Source organism: Patiria miniata, unplaced genomic scaffold (assembly GCF_015706575.1).
Source record: "Patiria miniata isolate m_02_andy unplaced genomic scaffold, ASM1570657v1 HiC_scaffold_5, whole genome shotgun sequence".
In the NCBI taxonomy this organism is placed as follows: domain Eukaryota; kingdom Metazoa; phylum Echinodermata; class Asteroidea; order Valvatida; family Asterinidae; genus Patiria; species Patiria miniata.
In genome coordinates this window covers 28,774,188-28,785,090 of record NW_024037072.1, presented here as the reverse complement: position 1 = coordinate 28,785,090, position 10,903 = coordinate 28,774,188, and the positions used below count along the sequence as shown (strand labels likewise).

The window sequence follows — 10,903 nt, the reverse complement described above, 5'->3', positions numbered from 1 at the left end:
ACCCATTCCACGATCATGTTATTCGCTCAACTAAGACACGGAGACTCCAGGAGTGTTTATATTGACAGTTAGAATAGCGAAGAGAACAAAACTGAGTTTTGTATAATTGAAAGAAAATTATCTTTACCAAATTCACAAGAGGGTCCGCTATAACCTGATGGGCAATGGCATGAGATACCATTCGCAACAGTGTTGCAAGTGCCGCCATTTACACAGACGTCATTGCTACAAGCATCTAGAAAGAAAACATGATTTGATTAATTATTATTGATAAACACGAGGATATATCAGAAAATGGAAAAGTATTTAAAAAGCAGAATATAACTATATCTGAAACAAAATCCAGTTTCAAATCCTTGTGTAAAGTTTTGATGAAAGCAGGGATTGGAAGCTTACTGTAAAAATAATAGTTTTAGCTCGTCTTTAAGACAGAACAGAAAATGTTTTTTTTATAGAGACAGACATTTTAGGGTAACTGTTTTGGGAATAGGAAGGTTTAATTTGGAACAAAAAAAATTATTGTCTTGATTCAAACGTACCACATCGGACACCTGCATCCTGATAATAAGTACAACGGTGAATCCCAGGCCCATTGTGCCGACAGTCAAACAACGTCCACTCGTCACCGTCACAATCAAGATTATCCAGCAATATGTCCAATGCATAGTTCCTTCCGAAGGTTGGCGTTTCCACTGCTCTGGAGAAACCAAGTCCCTTGCAGACGACAGAAGCATCGATCAATCCCCAGGAGTAGCCGCAGACGGTTCCCCAGGCACCGCGGAAAAACACCTCAACGCGACCTTCAGTTGAGCTCAAACCACCCACCAAGCGCACTTTGATGCAAGAAAGTTATACATTATTTTAATTACGGCATCCCATTTTATTTCTTTGGTTTTCATTTCTGCCGACCCTATTTTGGGCTGTGTTATTTGAGAAGCTATTGAAAAATACCACATTTTTACGCCAACCAGTATGGCAACCAGTGGAGTTCAAGAAGATGTGGACGTTGCCTCTCATCATTTCGATCAGGTGTTTCCAGTGTACCTTTACTGTTATGCCATAGCTGCCATTACACGGCCAAAACGTTGAAGTGCTGCCGGGTGTGGATATCTACTTTATTAAAAGGCAACTTCACGTCTTGCCGAATATGATTATACGGGGGCGTAGCAATGTCATTTCTATGGAGGGGGTTAACAATTTCTTGAAATAAAGGGGCACTTGCACATCCGCGCTGACTTGTAGCACCTTTTTTCTCTGGAGACTTGTTCGGGGGGGGGGGGGGGGGGGGGGGGGGGGGGGGGGGGGGGGGGTACCATCTGTCAATGGGGGCGCTGCTCAAAACCGAAGATTATGCACACTAACTTAACAATCTATGGCGCTTTTCAGGGCGATAAATGCACAGTATTCAAACACTCGTAACGGCCGCTGGCTCAAAAAGGGCACACCCTTTTTTCCCTAAAGGGCACTTGTTCAGAAAAAAAGGACACTTGTTAAAAAAAGAAGGTCAATGTTTACAAATATTTGGGGTAAGTGCTGGTGAAAAAGGGCATTTAGATGGAAAAGAGCAAATCCCCTCCCCCCCCCCCCTGCTGGCTACGCCTATGTCTATTATTATTTAATTCAGTGATGGCAACTCATGATAAATCATTGCAATACACACAACTACAGACAATTCGTACTTGGCATCATTACATTTAGCCATCTATACGTGTGCAACTGCATTTATTTCCAGCGCTATATAAGACTCTGATATTAGTATATTATTTTTCTCCCGCCAGAGCGACCGTACTTCATAGACAAAAAAAATATGAGAACAAATGAAATGGAAAGGGACGCGCTTATGCTTGGAATAAATATTCAAGAGTATCGTTTTCTAAGGTGTTGGTCCCTTGTTCTACTTTCAGAATGACTTAGTTTCTAATTTGACATAGCTCCTTATTCATAAAAGAAACCTCAAGACCAGGAAGAATTCCTTGAAGGTACTAATTAATGATTGTATTTACCTGAAGGGCTACACACCATGCCTGCATCCTGACTATGAGTGCAATGAAGTGCCTCGCCGGTGCTGAGTTGACAATCTTGTAGCTTGGTGTCCTGGCCAGAGCACGTTACGTTACCAAAGTGAATTGGCCCGTGTCCAGTTCCAAAAGCTCCGCCTCGGGTAGCATTGATCACACCGGGGAAGCCAAGCTGGTGGCATGCAACTCCAGCGTCTACCACTCCCCAAGATTCGTCACACACTGTGCCCCACACACCCGCAACGAGGACCTCAAGCCGACCTTCGTTATGGGTTCTGCCGCCGACAAGACGGAGCTCGGCTGAAATAGGCAAGAATAATTGTAGCTCAGTAAATATTACAATGTATTTGGCCTCATTATACAATTATTCGACGCATTTAAAGAAAAATATTTCTGTCGAATTCATCGCAGTTTATCAAGTACCAGGAATGCCACCACCGTGACTCTTCGCGCAATCTTTTACTTACACCTTAATTCCAATCAGCTTCACTTTCTTTTAAAACTAAAAATCCATAGAGGAGGAACCGTCATTAAATAAGGGAATAAATGTGTGCTCCGGAGGTTTTTATCACTCGTTTAATACCGCTTTAGAGTCTGGGTGCTGATAATTACCCGAACCGGAGGCGAGGGTAATTATCAGCACCCAGACTCTAAGCGGTATTAAACGAGTGATAAATACCGACCGAGCACAAATTTATTCCCATTCATAAATACCTTATCCGTAAAAAAATTTCAAATAATTCGTTCAAAAAATCCCGATTTTGTTCAACAAGTTCACTTCATGCTTTTTGAAACATCCCTCTAGCAAAATAATGGAGTGTTCAGCTGGCAAGTAAGATGTAAACAACCCTTTTATGGAGATTGACGCACGCGTAACATGTTCTGCGCGATGTCACGCAGAACGCACCTGGGTCGTTGCGTTTTGAATTTAGAACTATAAAATTCTGACTCGCTTGTAGTGTTGCGCATGCCTACATGAGGATTGTGAACGTTCAACCAATGAAACGGTAAAAGACACTGGATTTTTAGGAGTCCACATTTTATTGTGACACTGGAAAAGTGCTTAAGACCAGCTAGCCATGTCTTTATCATCCGTTTAATACCGGCCACGTGACAGGCTCTCGACCAATAGGAATAGCTAAACTGTCTGAGGTATTTATGAATGCAACTTACCACAACGGACCCCTGCATCTTCTTGATGTACACAGTAATGACTCCCTATCCCTCTGTGCCCACATTCAAACACCGAGTCCTCGTCACCGACGCATCTGAGATCATCTAGCAATATCGGCAGCCCGTAGCCCTGACCGAACGCAGCAGCTGGGAAGGCCTCCACACGAGCTCCAACAAAGCCCAGCTGTCGGCAGACCACAGTAGCATCATCCACGTCCCAACCGTCATCACAGACAGTCCCCCACACACCCTTCCATAACACCTCCACACGACCTTCGTTGGGACTTGACCCGTTGACCAAACGAACTGCAGAAATAAGAAGTACCAATATTACTGATCGAAGATTTGACTAAATACTTTAAATAAATAATGAAAGACCTCTGGAAATGAACTTTAGTGGTTATAGACTGCTTGGATGAAACAAACAAAAAAGAAGGTATGAATTACAGCACTCTACAGAAACAAGTTGTCAGGGAGCCCTTGATGAAAATCATTCAAAATAAAAAGTACCTCCTTTTTCCCCCACAAAAATCTTAGTTAAAAATTATGGTAATCTGCACAGGTGGTCAGTCATTAGAAATATACCTGAGGGTGAACACCAAACACCTGCATCCTCATCATGGGTACAATTATGAACTCCATTCCCAACATGCTGGCAATGCTCCAAATAGTCTTCTTGACCTGTGCACGTCACATTGTCCACATGAATTGGTCCAGAACCCCCACCGTACATCGCGCCACTTGTAGCTGCATTGGCCCCTGCCGGGAAGCCAAGCTGCCGGCAAGCCACATCGGCATCCTCTTGTTCCCAGGAGTTATCGCACACCGTTCCCCATTCACCGTTGAGAAAGATTTCCAGACGTCCCTCACTGCGAGTTGTGTTACCGACCAGACGAAGAGCGGCTTTAAGACACAAATAATCATGCACAAGGCTGTTATGCCATGGTTTCCATTTCCCAGATAGGCTATTTGGTTTATCAATTCCCCCAACATCTTATCTGGAAGTAACAATTTAGTATGGCAGTACACAGACATTAATAAACTTCCTCCTCAATTTGATATCCGGATCTTGCATCTGGATCCAGCTTTAAAATCTAATCAATTCTACTGTAGTTCAAACATATTTTTTTACTTTGTTACTCAGGGTGATGATGGGCTAGCACTGAAACGAATGCTCAGATTTACTGGAACTGTAATTTGTCCCAAAGTGCTCATAATTTTTATGTTACCATAGAGCTAGGATTTTACCAAGTTCACAGGTTGGTCCGTCGTATCCCATTGGGCACAGACAAGAAAACCCGTTGATGACATCTACACAGGTGGCGTTTGAGCTACAAGGGGAACTGTCGCAGGAGTTATTCGCTGTGAACAAAATGTTCAAAGACAGTTAGACTTGAACTGATGGGGAAATTAAGGAGTGCATGCTCCCTTCTCTAACAAACCCGCAAAATTTAAATAGGTTCTAACCTTTCTCGATATGAAGACCCCAGGCCTGTGCGAGGACCGATGGGCCGATGGATCCTACTGTTCCATTTGGAAGGAGATGACCAACTGAATGATCATGCCAGTCGGTCCAGTACACCGAGTTATTGTATACGGCGACATCAAACGGATGAATCAGCCCGGAACGGGAGAGGTCGACGACAAGTGTCCGATTGTTTCCCGACAGGTCACTGCGCTCGATTTTGTCGAGATAAGCATCACACCAGTACAAGTAGTTTCCTGTGGAAACAAACATTTTTACATGATTATTAATGATCAACTCGTGAACGATCACACACGTTTGTTTATGGTGTTAATCGAGGATTATCTTTTGTTCCTCTTACCTTTTTCCTTTGTTTGTACTCTAACTTTTTCGCAATAGCTCTGATTGTTTTCGTACACGTTTTCTAATCGAGGTCGTCCTCGATTTGGTTCCTGTCCTCGATTCACCGACTTACTGCTTGTACTTTAACTTATTAGGAAGACATCCCATATGTTTTGTACACGATCGCCAAATTGGGGACCTTCGGGAACTGGGGACCCTCAGTTGTCCTCTAATTGTTCAAGTCCCCTATTGAATGCAGAAACAAACTCACGCAATTTACACAAGTGTGTCAGTTTGCCTGCAGTTGGGAACCCCCTGTTGTCTCTCTTTTGTTTGTACAGGGTGAGTACAAAAAAAGCGAATCCCAAATGTCGGGACCATTGTTTTAGTAAAGTTCTTCATGTAGCACTTTCAAAATTTTGGATATGAAAGCCCAATGCATTAGCTTTCTTTTAGTACAAAAAGCATTCAAATCACTCATGTACTTTTAAAGTTACGGGATTTTAAACACAACCACCGTTTTAAAGTTCTATCCATGGATCACAAGAAGTATGTTTTTTCAAATCACATAGGGATGTGTGTGAATTGCGTTCGTTTTGCTGAAAGAAGGCACACTTTTTTGTGATCCGTGGACAGAACTTTAAATCGGTGGTTTTGTTTAAAATTCTGCAACTTTAAAAGTAAATAAGTGATTTGAATGATTCTTGTACGAGAAAAAAGCTTATGAATGAGGCTTTTATATCCTAGATAAGATGTAAAAAGTGCTACATGCAGAACTTCACTAAAACAATAGTCCCAACATTTGGGTTTCACTTTTTTGACTTTCACCAAGTACTTTCACTTTTTAGGAAGACCTGTAGGTTTTGTACACTATCACCAAATTGGAGACTTTCGGGAATAGGAGACATATTGTCCTCTACTGTTCAACGTCCCCTATTGAATGCAGAAACAAACTCACATACATATTTGAACTGTATAGTGTAGCCGTGATAAGATTATTGCAGTTCAGTTGCACTACGTACCGTCCTTGGCGATACCATTAGGCCAGCGAAGATCATTGTTTATTATTTCTATCCTGTTATTGCCGTTTAAGTCTGCTCTCTCGATCTTTCCTGTTGATCCCCAGTCCGTCCAATAGATGTGTCTGAAGGCACAAACATAGAAGAGAAAGAGAAGAGACATTTATGACCTTTGGGAGAAATTTCCATCCAAAGATGATCACCCCTACAAGCAGTCCTGAAGACCATCGCCATTTTGAAAGTGGACGGCTATACGCTCCATTGCAAAATAGAGCCATTTAAGGGGTCTAATTTCATCCACATTTCACATAAATACGAGCTCACAGTCCTCTGCACGGCTTCCAACCTTCTTTTTTACAAACCATCAGGTTAACGGCCCTCAAAATGCTGCAATACCGGATAATTTGAGGGCATGCAAATCGTGATTTGGACGGCGTCGGCAATTTCGGACCGATTTACTGGCCCGCACCCCTAGAGCCTCCCACTAAACCCGTCTCTGTGTCTAGTTGCAAGAAAAGATACAGTTGCAGGTACTCATCATGACTGCAGCAGAGGGGGCGCTATTGGTAAAGTGCGAAAATAATGTTGTTCTTAAAAAACAAATAAAACGGTGCAACAGATTTTGACATTTAGGGCCTTTGCGATACAAATACAATACAAATTAATTGGATTTGTTTGTAAGCGAAGACAAAAAAACATAAAAGGTAGCCTATTGTCTTTCTGCACCGACTTAGCCTTTAGTCAAGTCCCACGTGCCTATACCCGGACCATCCGGACACGTAACGCACCCCGGATGCTGGCACGGAAGACTAGCACGAGCAGCGGAGCCGCGAGGGCCTTTACTATTGTGGAACTTATTGCTTATTCATTTATTCACGTAATATAAAACAAGCAATATAAACCAATCATCTAACGGTGGTTTGCGGTTACCAGCAACAGCACCCGCGCCATGGCGCGCGTGCTGTCTGGCGCCAGACGACGGCTGATTTATGTTAGTAATTCTGCATTTTCATTGGTCAATTCACAACGGGTAATGCATTATGCATGTCTACCAAATTGGTAGACAAATGTAAAGAAAAACATAAGCGTTCTCCACGAGATGGTAAAGGCCCTCGCGGCTTTGCTGCTCGTGCTAGTCTTTTTACGTGTCAGCATCCGGGGTGCGTCAGGTGTCCGGGTAAGCGCGTGGGACTTGATTAAAGGCTATACCGACTTGGGCAGAAATCCGAAAAACGCGAGGTCAAATCTGTGTATTTATGTTTAACTGTGACGTTTCAGAATAAATGTTCCCGTTTATCCTTGTTTACACTTACCCATTGTCGTGGTCAACTATAATAGCTCTTGGATGGTCCAGACTTTCCAGGATGATTTCTTTGCTTCCATTGCCGTCCATAGACGTTCGCCCCATGTGTCTCAGGCCATCGTCTGTCCAATACACCATCCTTGCCACAACATCAAGGGCCAATCCGTCCGGGACTGTTTCATACATATTAAATTAAACTTTTTCTTGAATCGAGATGTGAGACAATTACCAAATATGCACTGACAGATTGACTGTTCTCGTAGATATAAACAATTACATAATGTCACGGCAGGACAAAAAGTAGAGATGCTATCGATCACGGGGGCGCATACATGTACCTATGTTGCCCAACCCTAACCCTAACCCATTGGGAAACATCGGGTAGACCCCCAATCATGGGGGTGCATACCTATGTTGCCCAACCCTAATCCTAACCCTAATTCTACGGATTTCAGGGAACATATTGTGGAACATCGGGTAGACCCCCGATCGCGGAGGGTTGTATTAGTCCGGGAGTCCAGACGGGTTCAATCATATACAGTGCCAAAGTTTTAAGGGTGTTGAATGTGTAAAAGTGACAGAGACATCTGCAGAATGTGATTTCTGAAGAGTCTAGTCATGCGTGGTGCGTTGGGGAGGGGGGGGGGGGATCCCTTACATTTCAGTTAATCCCAAGTTTGATTTCTTCTCTTATTGATAGCCCACCATTCACTGACTAAGACTTCAGTATTTAGGAATAGGTTATTTGGTGTAGAGGCTAATTAAGAAAGTATCTATTTTAGTCATTTATGGTACAACAACAGATCATTACAGACCAAAAACTGCACACTTTGTGGAGAACATGACATTTTGAGCAAAAGTCTAATTAAGACGGTATTTCAAAAACTAATTACCTTCCAAACCGTCCACAATTGTTGTTTGGTTGCTCCCGTCGATATTTGCTCTGGAGATCTTAGGCGAAGGCTGACTGGATATGTCGGTCCAGTACACCATTTGTTCCCGTGGGTCGTAGTCAACGGAAACAGGACGTACGACCCCGTTGAAAGGGAGAGGAACCAAGTCATCCAAGGCCTGACCCATGGTACCCACGTAAATTGCTCCTCTATCGAGATCAGTCACAAGTGCAAAATCTCCTGTTGGGTGTAAGGACAGGTAGGTATTTAGGACATAGGGTAACGCTTCAATTGACCCGTATCACCGTTTGCAAGATAGCCAAGCCAATTAAACAATTCAAGAGGTTGTGGAATGCTGGGAGACATTTCCGTCATTTTTCGGGTATATGTAGCCTACGGTGTGATGAAATAAAAACGACTATTGTGTCTGTCATGAAATGAGTCCAAAAGGTACTTTTGAGGGCTGTTTTTCAAGTCCTAGCTGTTTCGACCCGAACGTGCAATTTGTGTAAAAGTCGTCGTTGGGGGCAGCAAACAAAACATAGTAAATCGTGACGTAATAAACAGGACTCGTTTATATTACGCTGCATCGGGAGTCCTGTAATCGAAACAGGACCTGAAAAAGCTCTCTCAAAAGTACCTTTTGTACTCATTTCATGACAGACACAGTAGTCGTTTTTATTTCATCACACTTTAGGCTACATATACCCGAAAAATTACGGAAATGTCTTCGAGCATTCCACAACCTCTCTAACCCTATGGAATTCTGCACGTTCACTTTCGTTTGACTGAATGTAGGGGGCGCTACAGGAGCCCTTCCAGGTGCAGGCCAGTAAAAAAGCTCAAAATTGCCTACGCCGGCCAAATCACGATTTGTGTGCACTCACATTATCCGCGGTACCGGTATAAGGCCAGACCGAAGTTCTGGAATTGATGCGGCGACGCATTTTTTTGGTTTTTTTGGTGGCTTTTTTTTTTTTTAGCTTGAATTGTACAGTCTTTACAGACAAGGTGGGTACTATTTTGCTTTTTTGTGTCCTCATTGTGTCCTCATTGGTGTCCTCCATAATTTGCCTTGAAGCCCTTTATCATTTGCCTTGGTGCAATTTCCCCATTCCTTGGTGCTTCTTGGTACAAACATTTGAGGAGGGGCGGCAATAGAGGGCGCTGTTGTAGCTTCCATGTTAATTTGAAGAAAAAATAAAAGGTTGACACCCATGATTAAAATCGACACGCGCGCTGACCAGAGACCGAGTATTTTTTTTTTGGCCCAAGAGCATTTTGAGGGCCATGAAGAAAACTGGAATCCGTGCCGAGGACTGTGAGCTAGTATTTCAGTGAAATTCAGAGGAAATTAGGCCCTAAAAGCATAGGGGTAAGGTTGTTTTTTACACCCCACAAATATATTGCAAAGACTGCCCTTTTCCATTCAAAAGTCTTTGTTGTCAAACTCCATTTCTTTCTTGTATTTGTTGCAAAGGCAAAATATTTCATAAGCGACTGAAAAGAATGTTGACAATAATTCAAAGTTCAAACAGCTAAAGGTTATGTATTACACTTTGAATTATAGAGCTGAACTTAAAGAGCACTTGTATTCCGATTCAGAAAATGCTATAATTGATAGCATAAAATAAAACATCTGACTGCCAAGTTAATTACAATTTTTAGAGGATTATGCATGTTAATGTTAAATTACTGAATACAAGTGTTCCAATAGTTATTTTATTTTGAACTTTGTATATATTAGAAACTTAGGACTCTTCAATTCGGGCGATTCACAATGCAGTGCGCCATCAAAAATTTGCCACGGAGAGTCCATAAACTCAATATGTGAAATACATGTATTTCACATATTGAGCTTTACATTATAATTGTTATTAAATATATACCTTGAGGTAAAAGGCTGAAGATATATATTTCGATTATTGTGTAGTTAATAAGTGTTGATAATGTAGCGGACTTTACCAGGCGGCGTCTGCCGCCGACTACATAATGGGCTATGGCCTCCACGACCAGCGATAACCGCAGAGGCCTGAGGGGCGGACTCGTTTAGGGGAACCTCCAGGCACCTAGGTCTGCACACCGCGCACACACGCTCACCACACCCAGGTAGACACGTCAAGGATTATGCACCACACCAGGCTTATATACTTCAACTGGTTGATTTATTTAAAGTAACTCACCTGTTATCATAGGCGCTGATTACCGTGATTCGTACACCGATGATGATTACCTCAGTCTTGGGGATTTTGTAATTTAGAATCAAACAATCACCAATCGGGTAATTAGTACCAATAGACATCGGGACCGATAAGCCTAAGATGCAGCTACTCACCTCGTAACTAGGGTTCACGGGGTGCAGCCTAATCCAAACAGCCAGCGACCAACGCCGGGCAGAGCGTACTTGCTTTCGCCTTCCTCCATGCTTTCGTCCGCACGGAGCAAAAGCAAGCGGCGGGAAGGCGCCCGCGATGCACGTGCAGCGCGCTTATATACACGGCTCGCAGAGCACCAGCGACGCGCACTGCCGCACGGAACGCAGCCCGCGCACAGTGGCACCAGCGCTCAGCAGCTACGGAAGCCCAGTGTGCGAAGCAATAATTATGTCGTTAAATACTAAGGCCAAAAAAAAAAGTCTCCGGTTTCTGGTATGCGCGCGCGTCGCCGTAGCCATGCGCGTCGGCAAAATG

At 43.2% G+C, this 10,903-nt stretch overlaps 1 protein-coding gene across 5 annotated transcripts in view; it reads right to left on the bottom strand.

The window, feature by feature from the left end:
- LOC119740886 overlaps positions 1 to 10,661 on the bottom strand; it is a 59,518-nt gene extending 48,857 nt beyond the window's left edge. For all 5 annotated transcript variants that reach the window (XM_038216349.1, XM_038216352.1, XM_038216350.1 and 2 more), the window contains exons 1-11: positions 10,549 to 10,661; positions 8,214 to 8,453; positions 7,331 to 7,493; positions 6,021 to 6,142; positions 4,659 to 4,913; positions 4,440 to 4,553; positions 3,777 to 4,094; positions 3,192 to 3,497; positions 2,004 to 2,318; positions 540 to 833; positions 128 to 235 (exon numbers count right to left, since the gene is read on the bottom strand). In XM_038216349.1, coding sequence (XP_038072277.1) covers positions 128 to 235; positions 540 to 833; positions 2,004 to 2,318; positions 3,192 to 3,497; positions 3,777 to 4,094; positions 4,440 to 4,553; positions 4,659 to 4,913; positions 6,021 to 6,142; positions 7,331 to 7,493; positions 8,214 to 8,400 — 2,182 coding nt within the window. In that variant the 5' untranslated portion in view covers positions 8,401 to 8,453; positions 10,549 to 10,661. The remainder of the gene's footprint in view (positions 1 to 127; positions 236 to 539; positions 834 to 2,003; positions 2,319 to 3,191; positions 3,498 to 3,776; positions 4,095 to 4,439; positions 4,554 to 4,658; positions 4,914 to 6,020; positions 6,143 to 7,330; positions 7,494 to 8,213; positions 8,454 to 10,548) is intronic.
- Positions 10,662 to 10,903: the final 242 nt, after the last annotated feature.